This window comes from Nematolebias whitei, chromosome 1 (assembly GCF_014905685.2).
Source record: "Nematolebias whitei isolate Nwh7 chromosome 1, NemWhi1, whole genome shotgun sequence".
Lineage (NCBI taxonomy): Eukaryota > Metazoa > Chordata > Actinopteri > Cyprinodontiformes > Rivulidae > Nematolebias > Nematolebias whitei.
The window spans coordinates 56,515,134-56,528,953 of NC_056498.1; the positions used below are offsets into that span (position 1 = coordinate 56,515,134).

The 13,820-nt window shown below is 39.0% G+C and overlaps 2 protein-coding genes across 3 annotated transcripts; one reads left to right on the forward strand and one right to left on the reverse strand.

The window, feature by feature from the left end:
* Positions 1 to 1,371: 1,371 nt before the first annotated feature.
* LOC119418255 (cytochrome c oxidase assembly protein COX15 homolog) lies at positions 1,372 to 6,510 on the reverse strand. Of its 2 annotated transcripts, XM_037685526.1 has the most exons (10): positions 6,347 to 6,510; positions 6,305 to 6,307; positions 4,401 to 4,585; positions 4,182 to 4,304; positions 3,749 to 3,935; positions 3,459 to 3,626; positions 3,253 to 3,334; positions 1,900 to 2,054; positions 1,642 to 1,755; positions 1,372 to 1,559 (listed from the first exon to the last, which is right to left on the reverse strand). In XM_037685526.1, the coding sequence occupies exons 1-10, from the start codon at positions 6,419 to 6,421 to the stop codon at positions 1,428 to 1,430; spliced, it is 1,224 nt and encodes a 407-aa protein (XP_037541454.1). In that variant the 5' UTR covers positions 6,422 to 6,510; the 3' UTR covers positions 1,372 to 1,427. The 2 variants fall into 2 exon arrangements, with proteins under 2 accessions (XP_037541454.1, XP_037541448.1); XM_037685520.1 differs by lacking the exon at positions 6,305 to 6,307.
* A 288-nt stretch (positions 6,511 to 6,798) lies between these two features.
* cutc (cutC copper transporter homolog (E. coli)) lies at positions 6,799 to 10,220 on the forward strand. The gene is made up of 9 exons (XM_037685536.1): positions 6,799 to 6,916; positions 7,021 to 7,099; positions 7,317 to 7,376; positions 7,473 to 7,682; positions 9,199 to 9,234; positions 9,437 to 9,570; positions 9,710 to 9,737; positions 9,818 to 9,923; positions 10,037 to 10,220. The coding sequence occupies exons 2-9, from the start codon at positions 7,030 to 7,032 to the stop codon at positions 10,146 to 10,148; spliced, it is 756 nt and encodes a 251-aa protein (XP_037541464.1). The 5' UTR covers positions 6,799 to 6,916; positions 7,021 to 7,029; the 3' UTR covers positions 10,149 to 10,220.
* Positions 10,221 to 13,820: the final 3,600 nt, after the last annotated feature.

A 13,820-nucleotide genomic window follows, 5' to 3' on the forward strand; every position in this document is an offset into this window, starting at 1 on the left:
ACGTAATTCAAAATGGTTCGGAAAAGGTTTTATATTTCTACAGTCGTGTCTCAATCTGAACTATCCCCATATTAGCTTGCTCTGTTAGGAATTAGCGCAAATTTATTCATTTTATCTTAAAATAGTTTATTACTCATACCCATAGTCATTCAAGAGATGAATTTTCAGTAGGTCTTTATATTAGTCATGAAAGGGTTTTTCTGATCATTCAATCCTCCAAGAAAACTTTTGGTAGATTGTTCTCCCTTCTCCATCAAATAATTGTAACGGGCATTGTAATAGTGAGTTGTTTCTTTGTTGTTTTCTTAACCAAGAGCATCTGGTCTTAAGTGGTCAGACCAAGCGGGTCATCTAATCAACTGTACCGTTCAGATATATTAGATTATTGTATTATTCTTTAAAGCTCAGCCTGACTCTGCATCTCAACAGGTCTATGAACAGCTGTCGTACTGACACAGCAACTGTAAAAACAAATTGGACACACCTCATTACTGAAAATAAATAATTTGGGTGTGTACAAATGGTTTACTGGTACTGTACACTATCATCTGTAAGGCAATACGTTAAGTCAAAAGTATTTGGTTTGTCACAATTGGGCTTCAGTTGAGATACAAACACTCCCGAAAACATTCAGTAGAGGCAACTATAACCATAAGTAAATTACAAAAGTAAGAACAAAACATCACAAATTCCATTCAAGTTCAAAGATTGGAGTTTAATTCATAATTATGGAAGGGTAAGACAACTTTCCAAATCCATCTTAAATTGCAATCAAAGTTTTAACAAGATATGGATTTTAAATTATTAACATTATTAACATTAAGTATGTTTAATAATACCATGATAAAAAATTTTAAAAAGTTCAATCTGGTCCTCTGGACATTCAAAAAGCAAAACAACTTTTTCAACAACTTTGTTTGCTTTTTGAATGTCCAGAGGACCAGATTTAACTTTTTTAGATTTTTCTACCTGGATTATTGAGCATGCATCAGGACATGATAAAAAAAAAAAGTTTGTTTTTCCTAAAAGAATGTGTTTGTCCAGACACAAAGGCAAAAGAGGATTTTCTAAACTGAAACTACCACGTTTCAACTAGAGAACATTTTGTAAACAATGTAGAAAAAAACAAGAATAGAAAAAAATGGTATGCAAAAATTTACCAGACTGAAAACATTTTCAAGCTGGAAAAGCAAAAACTTCTAAACTCAACTTGACACTTTCTGATGACGTTTTCAAAATTAATTCAGTAAGTCATCTATGTTTAGAACTGAAAATTAAATAATAAATACAAATATACTATAATTTATAGTACAAGTATAAATCCATCCATGAAGAAAATGTCTTTATTTTTGTCTTATTTGACAGTGCAGACAGGCTTACAGTGTGGTAAAAAAAAAAAAGTGTGTGTTCGTAACGCAGGAGGCGTTTTACTTGGGCATTTTACGCAGCTCTGCAAGAACCCAAATGGCGAGTGACAGAAGAGCCACCGAACCAGACTGGTGAGTTGCTGCCAGTGGCGTGGGGACATACAGTAACAGTGTGCAGATCCCAAGAACAACCTAAACAACAGAAAAGATGGACTTTAGTTACACTAAACTTTATTGTACCCATGTGACTGCATGTTTCTATCTGAAAGCTTACCTGAGTATAGGCCATTGCTGCAAGGAGGCTGACGGCAACCTTTGCCCTTTTAGGTAGCATCATCCTCCGTGAGAACAAATAGAGGCCTGTAATTGCTGCCAAAGAAGTGATACCCTAAAAAAATATAGAACAACAAATATTTACGTCAAACTATTTGAGCACCAATTTACTGGGCAAGGTTAAAAATAAAAAAATATTGACGATATTTCAATTAAATTAAAATACTAAAATGCCATCTGCTCTGCGATCACGCCGTACCAAAATTCTGTGGTCAAACTGCACAGTGGTGGGATTTTCAAAGAAGTTTTTAATTGTGGGAGAGAAAGCAAGCAGATCATCAGGAATCCATCTGTCTGCCATTTTAGGGAAGGAGTTGTACACCAAACCAGCATCCAAACCAGCAACAAAGGCACCTGGGTAAAATACATTATATTAATTGTTACAAACAGTTGTCGGTGTCATCACAGAATAACATTATGAACTTTAAGATAACGCAATAAATATTAAAGTAGATAAAACTCAAACATACAGATTTCTAAATTTGTACCAAAAAACGTGTTAAAACCAAAGCGTTATATTAACTTTTTAATGTTACAATTCCAATTCTTAGTTTTTTTGCAAACTAAGCAAGTTTTACTTAACACCTATTATTTTTATGCCTAGGTCAAAATTATCAGTTTACTCTAGAACATCCCTTTAAAAGTTTGCTGTATTATAATTCACTTGCTCCACAAGTACCACAGTTTATGATTTCTGTTCTCAATTTAGATGTTACAATATTCATGTAATTTAAACTAAGAAAACGCACCAAGGTCTGCTTTGTAAATGACTGGTTCTGTTAAGATTTGAACATTACATTGTTTAAGGCATATTGTCTCAACTTCTACAATAATAAAAAAAAAAAATCCTTCAACTCATCGCACAAAACTGACAATATTTGTGTTTCTAGTTTTTATTAGCACTGCTATAATGAATTACAGAAGAGGCACAAAGCTTTCTTGCAACAGTCATCTATTTTACAAATTTTTACCTTTATTTAACCAGACATAAACACTAAGAACCAAATCTTATTCACAGTGCTGGCCTTGCAAGCACCAACAGGTACTTGTAGGGTCAAAGGAAGGGAAACAATGCAAACCTTCTAGAACAGGGCTATTCAACTGGTGGCCCAGGAGCCAAATCAGGCCCACGGGTGAGCTCAGTTTGGTCCACCAATGCGTTCATTTTTAACTAAAACTAGATTTTAAACCATAAAACAAACTTACTTAATGACAATAACTGCTGGATGTCCGGCCCCTGAGCTCTTGGTTTTCAGTAACTGTGCCCCCCTGAGCAATTCAGTTGACTAGCCCTGGTCTAGGGTGTCCCATTGGACAAATCCTGCAGGCTTTAGGACGTTCACATGCCAAGCTGCTACTAGCAGTGAGCTAGAGATAGGTTAAAACGGTGGAACTGTGATCTTACAAAAATCAAGATCTTACTTTCAAAATTATTAACTTAAAAACAAATTTGTTTGCATATTTAAAAAGGTGCTTAAAAGCAGTTCAAACTCTGAAGACATTTTAGGGGCTTCTTCATCATATTGCATTTATTTAAGAAGTTTTAAATTACCTGAAAGAGCGGTTAGGAAGACGAGTCCACCAGTACCTTTGGCAAACCTCCTTAGCTGCATAAGACGTTTGGTTTCTGCCAGCTGTAACGTTTTAGGAAAATCATGTGGAATTTTTTTTTTTTTTTTTACATCTAATAAAAATGTGTTTGTTTGTCGATGTACATGCTTAAAATTTCAAAAGTAAGGAACAAGATTTCCTCTGTACCTTGTGTGCTGGTAGCAGCATGGTAAGCCCTGTCCAGAGACTGGCTACGTAGAGCAACAAGGCAGAACCAAGATGAGCAGTTAGCCGATACTGGCTAACCCGAGGAACGTCAGGGGACTCGGGCTTCTCTTCCAGCCCACTTTTTACCATGTACCATCCCAGAAGGCCCTGAGGAGACACGCAGAGTTAAATGACATCAAATTACCAACTACTGAAAATAATTTATAACTTAATAAAGACATAAACAAAACATACAGCTGGCTCTTGAAATAATAAATACATGGACTTACTTGGAAGAAGACAAAACCACAAAGTCCAAGCACTTTTCCCTTCATGGAACGATTGAAATATCCTTTTCTCCAAAAGTAAATGGTGGGGAGGATGTACGCCAGTCCAACTAGTCTGCCCCACATGCGATGACCCCACTCCATGTAGAAGATAAACTTAAACTCCGGCAGAGTCATTTGATGGTTCAGTCTGGGGGAAAAAAGTATGAAATAAGGTAATAAGTTCAACCAAATACCTGCACTATGTAAAAGAAAGTTATTAATTCACATCTAAATATCAAAGCTGTCACTGTATGTTCAGTAGAGTGATCAGTAAAGAAGAAATAACACGTTTTCATTTCAAAACATAATTACAAACTTTAGTTCAAAATATGTCATTTTAATTTCCAAACTATAAAATGTTTTTTTCGTTTGAAGTAAACAAAAAGATGCATACATTTTAAACTCTGGAAATTGCTGGTACTTGGAAAACTCGGCCTGCCACTCTTCTTCTGTCTGAGGTGGCTTCATCTCTTTCACTAGATGCCAATCCACCATGGAGAGCCCAGACTCTGTTAACCTTTATAACAAATGCACAATATTTATATATCAGCATCACCTCAATACAGAAAAAAAAATAATATGCACAGACAAACCACTATTAAGTTTCTTTTACCTTGTGACACCACCCAAAACAATGGCCCCAACCACCAGACCACTGCAGCCAAGCAACCAGCGTCCCACTATGCGATTTGTGGCTTCGTTAGGGACAGTCACTGCTGATTTGGAAGGAGCTGCTGTCTCCGCAGTGAAGGTGCTGCAGTTTCTCCTCACAAGCCATTGTCGTAGCTGTGGACTTTGCTGATGTTATAAAGCAATGAATAAAGAGAGAACTTGAAAGAATGATAAGCGAATAGCTTCAAAAAGACCGTATATTATTATTTGAAGACGTATTTTACCTTCACGACAGAGTTGTAACAGCATGCAGTGACATTGTAAACAGATATGTGCTTCCAGGAGCAGAGTTTCAATATTTGGAGGAAATATTTTTGTACAGAAATCAAGAAAAAACTTTGAAACACTTGCTCCTTCCTGGTACATCATGAACACAGTAAGTGCCAGTCACTCACTCAGATCTACTCCAAAGGTGTTGTTTTTTTCACCTTTCTGTTGAACACTTTCCTTTTTGACTTCTTAAAAACATGCATGTCAGAACGTCCAAACAAAATGTTTTGACATGACTCAAAAAGTTCAGGACATTTTTAACGCCTGAAACTTAGGCTCGTATTTTAAATAATCGTGAAGAATTTGTGTAAACAGAGACGTGCTTTTGTAATCATATCACCCTTAACAAAACCAACAATTCATTTATACCTAAGGGATATTTTATTTAAAGGGTAACTCCACTGAATGTTTTCTTTAAGAAATGTGTTTATACTTTCTACACACTACTGTGATCTCAGCCAACATTAACAGATTCTCTGCTCTTCTAATAATCATGCAATGTCATGCATTCCTTTTTCAAACATTCAGATGATGAATAAACCACAGCAGACCTTTTTTTAAATGTATATTTACATTGTTTGCTTATGTACTAACTTGTCATAAATGTGCATTGTTGTTATTTATCAGTATTTTTAGCAGTTAGTGCATACAAAGGTTTACTTTTCTTTTGTGTGAATCTCAACAGCATGGTTTGGATAATGATTTCTAGAAACTTGCTCAAAATCAACAGTTTTTTGCAATTTCTATTTAATGTGTTAAAAGTGTCAAACATTAAAAAACCACAACAACACAGTACAGGTGATATCACATAAGCTCAAGTGAATAAACGTGCTTGTTGTACGAATTCATAAGCAGCACTTGCACATTTAATTACTTAACCATCCCAAGGACAAAGAAGGGCAAAAGGAGGAGAACATGTCTGAGTGTGTGTGGTAATTTAGCGTGAATAAGTAAAACAATAAGACATATAAAGGCCATGTGCTCCTTATTGTGTTATTATATCTGTACCCGTCAACCAAAATTTTAAATAAAAGGTCAAATGAACTCTTCAAATTACATTAAAAAAATTAAGCTGCACTAATCTCTCACACCCCATCTTCAAATGTTTGATGACGTAAACAGGAAATGTACACATTTAGACAAAATCCACCATGATTTGGCTATTTATCATATCTAAAAGATACAAAAAAGCCTTTAATTTCAGTAAAAAGTCAGCAGTTTTGGACAAAACTGTAGGCAAATTCGCAGGTTATACCTTCAGCTTTCAGAATAAATGTGTAATACTAATGTAATATTCATTTAAATTAGGATCAAATAGATCATAGTTATGCCACTTCTATAACTAAACTAATACAATTTCAAGTTGTAGTTGTACTTGTAGTAAACGAAAAGAAGGCTAGAGGTCAGTTATGTCTTTAGCTATTAGAAAGATGCAGATAAACTATTTTCATGGTCACATAACTAATGTTCTTTAACTACACGACCCTAAATAAAGGCTGCAAGCTACAAAAGTGAAACAAATATTTATTTTGGCTAATGTTTTTTTACATGTGCCTCTTGTTGAGTTTTCATAACATGCTAGCCTGGTAGCTAGTAGCTAAAGTTAGCTCTACTCACGCTGCTGTGTTGAAACCTCTTGCCAGCACATCTGCAGCCGCATAAAATGGTTGTACGTAACGATGTTAACAACATCTTTCTGTCTCAATGTCTACTAGAGCTTACATCTAACTGCAATTCATGTGGAAATTGAAGATAGCCTCTGTTGTTACCCGGCGTTAGAACGGTTCAACTTTGACCTTTTGACGTCATATAAAAAAATAAATGCGGAGTTGAGATTTTAATTTTGTCTAAATAAAAAACGTTGTCAATAAAACTTATAATTATTTATTAAATGTATTTTATTTATTGTTTTGGTCAATTGTTTCGTAACTAGCAGGAACATGGATGCCCGTTTAGAATGTTAGCGTACCCCGCATAGGCGGTCACATTCTACTTTATATATAATCATTTTACCGCCCCTCTTCCGGAGCACGATATTATGATTGAACAATCCAGCCGGAAACGGGCTCGATTCATTCTAGTGGTGACTGGCTGTAAGTAGGAGCTAGTGGTTCTCACATGTCGTGAGTTCCTTCAAAACACTTAAAAAAACAACAACAACACAACAAAAAAACAACGAACTGGCAGGTAGTTGTGCCGGTAGAAGTTAAAAAATGTTAACTGAAAGATTACGAAGAGATGTTGGCTAAGAAGTTGATATTGAAAATCTTTGTATTTCTTTCTCTGCTCAGGCGTTCAGAATGGCACAGAGCTTTTTAATGGAGGTGTGTGTGGACTCCGTGGAGTCTGCTGTGAATGCTGAGAGAGGAGGTCAGTAAAAGTGTAGAGCAAGCTTCTCTGCATTTTTGTTTTGGCCCAATTTAAATGACTTGTTGAAGACTTGATGCACAGACACCTATTGAAAGTATGATCAAGCCAAAGTTGCACTTATCTGGCACTATTTAAGTGGTATTTTACACATGACAGCAATTGTACTGAGCTCATAGAATTATAATATTTAACGTTTTAGTGTTTTCTGTCCTGACAGGTGCAAGTCGGCTTGAACTTTGTTCAAGTCTTCTGGAGGGAGGGCTCACCCCCAGTCTAGGTGATCAACACAGTTCACCTCTGTGCAGACTGACTGCGGAAGCTCTTTGGCCCATTTAGACGGATAATCTTCTGACCCCCATTTCTTTTACTGCAGGTCTTCTGCACGTTGTAAAGCAGTACAGCAAAATCCCAGTCTATGTGATGATACGGCCTCGTGGAGGGGACTTCCTTTATTTGGATCAGGAGGTGGAGGTGATGAGGAAAGACATAGAGCTGATAAAGAACGAAGGAGCTGATGGCTTGGTTCTGGGTGCCCTGACAGAAGATGGACGAGTGGATGCAGAGCTCTGCATGGAGCTACTGGGTATTATTTATCTGTAAATTTAATCTGAACTGTGAAACACGGTAGCAAGTATTCTCTTCATGATATGCAGTTTCACAAAATCAAGCATGAAAAAGATGAGACAAACCATTCATACTCTCACCTACACCTAGGACCAATTTAGAGTGGCCACTTAACCTAATATACATGTTTTTAGTCAATGTGTAGGACACTAGAGTTCCAGGAGAAAGCCCATGTATGCAGAAGAAGAACATGCAAACTCCACCTAGAAAGGCCCCAGACTGGGAGGCAATTCAAGACCTTCACACAGAGAGGCAACAGCTGTAACTATCACAGACTAAATGGGAAAAAGACTCAAAAGGCACAATCTTATCTGCCTAACATGGTGAAGCTTCCGTTCACATGATGTTTATTGCTGATGACACTGGTCACAAAGGCAGCATGGCAAAATGTTGGGAATGAGTAGATCATTTGACTTAATCCTATCTGAGATGTACTCCAACTAAAGTCCACTGTGGAAGAATCACTTAACAAGTGAGATATAAGAGCTGAAAGTCCATCAAAAAGAATTGATATTGTTATTTAAAATTATACAAAAGCGGTCTGATCAAAGTAGCCGTTTAATTTCTTTCAGGTTTAGTTTGAACATATTTTAAATCCTCTAGTTTGTGCAGTCTTTGGAACATGACACCTTATTTATAAAGCATCTAAGCAGCAAAAAAGTAATAATTTGAATTATTGAACAGTAAAATCTTAGTTTTTTTTGTCATTTACATAGCCTAATGCTTTTCCTGTTGACTGCTTGTTGATGCTGTTTGTGACCAAGACCTGATGCTCTGTAAAGATCCAAACTATTATATCTACAAAAAGATACGAAGTACTTTATTTGCCATTTGTGCATAAGACCAACAATCCAGGCCAATTATAATTCTTGTGCAGAGCTATCTGCGCCATAGTCAAAACACTCAACTCTAAATGATAAAATAAGAATAAAGTAAATTATATCTACACTGTACAGAGTGATGATATCTACACCTTCTCTAGTCACATGACAAGTGAAGTTAGGTAGTGTAGGGTTATTATTGCACCTGTTCAGTAGGTTATTTTTGCCCATCTGTCTCACTGTGGCAGGGAAAAAACTATTAAAAACTTTGAACTATGGGTGATGATACTGTCTGCTCTACTGTGTCTCAAGTTACTGGTATATGAACATTTTTTGCAACTGAGTAGAGAGTGAGCTGGATGGAGTGAGTCCTTGATAATTCCCTCTGCTTTTTTTCAACAGCTCTGTACATATATAGAGTTATAGTTGCTTATTAGTGAAGTTCTTCATAAACTTTTTACAAATTGAGGTTTAAAAGCTTGCTCCTGAATCACTGTCTTCACATTTGCATGTGACTGCTTTTTAGTTTTGTGTTAATAATTAACAATGCACACTATAAACAGATAAATTCATCAGTATGCAATCTACAAAATAAATAATTTAAAAAAAAGTGAAACAGTTAAAAACATTTGTTTACTTCTTTTTGTTCTTCAGCTGCTGCTCGTCCTCTGCCTGTGACCTTCCACCGAGGTAATTTTTTTTTTCCATTTAAAACAAGTAGTTTTTCTAAATAATCTACAGCTGCTAGTAATAACATCTGAAAAATGTCACAGATCCCCAGCAGTCAATGCTGTAGAATTGCTTTTATCAGTGTCTCTGAAAAAATGCTCTTATAAAGATTTTACTCTGAGTCTGAGGTTCTTTTGTCAATGTTAAATTGATCTGTCTGCAGCTTTTGACATGGTCCACGACCCAGCAGTTGCTCTGGAGACTCTAATAACTTTAGGGTTCGAGCGCGTGTTGACAAGTGGCTGCGATAGCTCGGCTTTAGAGGGGCTACATGTCATTAAACGCCTCATTGATCAAGTACGTATAACATAATAGCAACAAGCATACAAGTATTTTTACACGTACATCTTTTGTACTTATTTTTGATTTAATACATTTCTGCAAGATACAATATGTTCTGTATTGACTTTCTAACATTGTAGTTTCTCCTCAACAGGCCAAAGGAAGAATAATTGTTATGCCAGGTTAGTGTTTTTATTTTTTATGTACTTTCATTTGTGTGTTTTTGTTTTTTATATATATTTATTTCTGTTTTTAAAATTAGGAGGGGGCATCACAGAGCGAAACCTGCAGAGAATACTAGAAGGGTCAGGAGCCGAAGAGTTTCACTGCTCAGCTCGCTCCAGCCGAGACTCTGCAATGAAATTCAGGTTTGTTTTGAAACCAGCTTTAAATAACATAAAAGCTATTTCCTACACTTAAAATAGATAAGTAAAAATTATTTTATTAAGCTTAAACTCTTAAATACTTTTTTCATGTGCAGGAACACATGTGTGACGATGGGAGCCATGTTGTCAGCACCCGAGTACGACCTGAAGGTGGCAGATGTGAGCAAAGTCCGGAGTCTAAACGCAATAGCCAAAAATACCTTGTGATACCTCAAACGTAATCAGTGATGTTGACGTTGCAGTTTTTTTTTTCATTTATTTTCATACATACATTTAAACATGCCTCAAAGAGTGACTTTTTATTTTTTTAATGAATTTCTAATCTAACAGCTCTTGTGGCGTTGTTGCTAATGTACGATGAGCATTACCGTCTCATGAACATGTTATCTTCGACTGAGCAGAGCACTGTAAATGAGTCACAGCTACATGTGTACACGAGTGGTTCTGAGAAGTAAAGCATAATAAAAAAATACACATCAACAATACAGAAAACAAAGACTTTTCAGAAAACCTTTCCGAAATCTAAAAATAGCAACAAAAAAAAAGTTGAAGAAAACCCTCATTATCATAAATCTTTTCATGACAAATATTGAAACAATAAATCAAAAAAAATATTTTGACATTCAGTTTTGTAGTTTTTGATTTATTGATGTGTTTTTGATGACTTATCTAGTGTTGAGCCTCAGGTTTTCCATCTATCCATCCATTATCTTCTGCTTGTTCCGAAGTGGGGTCGTGGGGCCAGCAGCTTGAACAGGGAGACCCAGATATCTCTTTCCATAGCCACCTCTTCTAGCTCTTCTGGGAGGACTCCAAGGCGTTCCCAGATCAACCGAGAGACATAGTCTCTCCAGCGTGTCATGGTCTTCCCCGGGGTCTCATCCCAGTCAGATATGACTGAAGCACCTCCCTAGGGAGGTGCCATGGGAGCATCCTTACCAGATGTACAAACCACCTCAACTGGCACTTCTCTATGTGGAGGAGCAGCGGTTCTACTCTGCGTCTGTCCTGGAAAACTGAATTTCTCACCCTATCTCTAAAGGAGAGGCCAGCTACCCTGCAGACAAGACTCATTTAAACCACCTGTATCCGTAATCTCATTCTTTCGGTCACTACCCTGAGTTCATGGCTGCAGGTGAGGGCAGGAATGTAGACCGACTGGTAAACAGAGAGCTTTGCCTTACAGCTCAGCTCCCTTTTCACCACAACGGACTGGTACAGAGTTCGCAGTACTGCAGATGCTACGCCAATCCCTCTGTCAATCGCACGCTCCATTATTCCCTCACTCATGATCAAAACCTCGAGATACTTGAACTCCTCCACTTGAGACAGAACCTCACCCTCGAACCGAAGAGAGCAATCCACCCTTTTCTGGCTGAGACCTCAGATTTGGAAGTGCTGATTCTCATCCCAGCCGCTTCACACTCTGCTGCAAACCACTTCAGCGAGAGCTGAGGGTCATGCCAACAGAACCACATCATCCTCAAATAGCTGAGAAGGAATCCTGAGGCCGCCAAACTGGACTCTCTCCTCCCCGTGGCTGCTCCAAGAAATTCTGCCCATAAAAGTTACGAACAGAATCTGTGACAACGAGCAGCCCTGGAGGTGTCCAACTCCCACCCTAAAGTGGTCCGATTTACTGCCAACAATGCGAACCAAACTCTCGAACCGTACTCCACCCAATCCCATACTCATGGAGCACCCCCCATAGTGTACCCCGAGGAACATGGTCAAACGCCTTCTTCAAGTCTACATGTAGACTATGGGCAAACTTCCATGACCCCTCAAGGACCCTAGTGAGGATAAAGAGCTTGTCCAATGTTCCACGGACAGGACGGAACCCGCATTGTTCCTCCTGGATCTGAGGTTCGACCAACGATCGGGCTCGCTTCACCAATACTCTTCAATAGACCTTACCAGGGAGGCTAAGAAGAGTGATGTCCCTGTAATTGGAGAACACCATCCAGTGGCACTTCCCCCAATGTCTACACGATGTTGCAGAGGCATGTCAAACAAGACAGTCCCACAACATCCAGAGCCTTAAGGAAATCAGGGTGAATCTCATCCACCCCTAAAATCCTGCCACCACAGAGCTTTTAAACTACCTTGGCGACCTCAGCCACAATTTTGGACAGACCAACCCCAAAGTCCCCTGACTCAGCTTCCTCCATGGAAGACGTGCCAGTGGGACTGAAAAGGTCCAAGAAGTATTCCTTCCACCTTCTGACTAATCACTGGTTGAGGTCAACAGCACCCCACCTTCACTGAACACAGTATTAGTAAAGTGCTGCTTTCCCCTCCTCAGCCGCCTGATGGTTTGCCAGAATCTCCTTGGAGCAGACAAGGGTCTCTATCCAAGGCCTTACCGAACTCTTCCCACATCTGAGCTTTTGCTGCAGCAACAGCCAAGGCTGTGGACTGCTTGGCCCTCCGGTACTCCAGCTACCTCCAGAGCCTCACCAATCGACAAGGCCCAATAGGACTCCTTCAGCTTGACAGCCTCCCTAACACAGGGAGTCCACCACCGAGTTTGAGGATGGCCACCACGAGAAGCACCGACAACCTTGCAGCCACAGCTCAAGGCAGACACTTCAACAATGGAGTCACAGAACATGGCCCACTCTGAATCAATTTCCCCCACCTCAGCTGGGATGCGGTTAAAGCTCTCCTGGAGGTGAGAGTTGAAGATCTATCTGATGAGTTCTTCTGCCAGGCATTCTCAGCAAACCCTCACTACACGTTTAGGTCTACCGGGTCTGCCTAGCATCTTCCACCGCCATCTGATCTAACTCACTACCAGGTAGTGATCAGTTGACAACTCAGCTCCTCTATTCACCTGAGTGTCCAAAACAAAATGCCGCAAATCAGATGACACAAGTACAAAGTCAATCACTGATCTACAACCTAGGGCTTCAATTAAATTAAATTCAAAAATACTTTATTAATCCCAAAGGGAAATTATTTGTTGTTGTAACTCGTTATCCTCATTTCATTAAGAGATGTTATAGATACTGATGGCTGTAGGCAGGAAGGATCTCTTGTAAAGTTCCATCCCACAGTGGATCCTAAGAAACTAGCTGCACATGCCGTCCGATCCGTCCACCCAGACTCGGCTGGCCTCTCGGTTCTCCCAGGCTGTAGGACTGCCCTAATGGCGGGCAGAACTCCTCCCAGAGTGATGGCCACTCCTTCCAGCAGTCTGCTGAGCTCCTCGTCGCTGCGGACAGCCAACTGTAGGTGCCAAGGGACGATTCTGTCCTTCCGCTGTCATGAGCCGTGTTTCCTGCTAGTTCCAGGATCTCAGTGGTCAGGCACTAGAGCACAGCTGTCAGGTAGATGAGAATGCGTCCAAAGAACATCCTTTCAACTCATTTGAGATTTGGGGCTGTAGTTGAGATATTTGAGCTTTTGAGATGTTAATCAGCTGCTGTTGGTTGTAGAAAACTGCCTCATTGCCATGGTTGCACATCATAACAAATGAACAACACTAAAAAAGTTTCAGAAACAATCCTTCCAGCTGCACAGCATCCGATACCAGAGGAAACAATCATCCAAAAAATGTGATTTACATCCAGAAAAAGAATTAAAGTTTCCAAAAGCAAAATCTCAGAATGAAAGTAACAGAGCTGTTCCACCATGCAGCCACCTTGTGCGGCGCAATTGTAGAACCTAAATATTTCCTAGTGCTAAGTGCAGTTATGAACACCCTTATGTTTGAACATGGTGTTCGTGATGGACAAACTATGACTAGCACAGAAGTCCAACAACAGAACACTGTTCAAGTTTAGATCAGAGAGGCCGTTCCTCCCAATCACACCCCTCCAGGTCACACTGTCATTACCCTTGTGGTCATTGAAGTCCCCCAGCAGAATAAAGGAG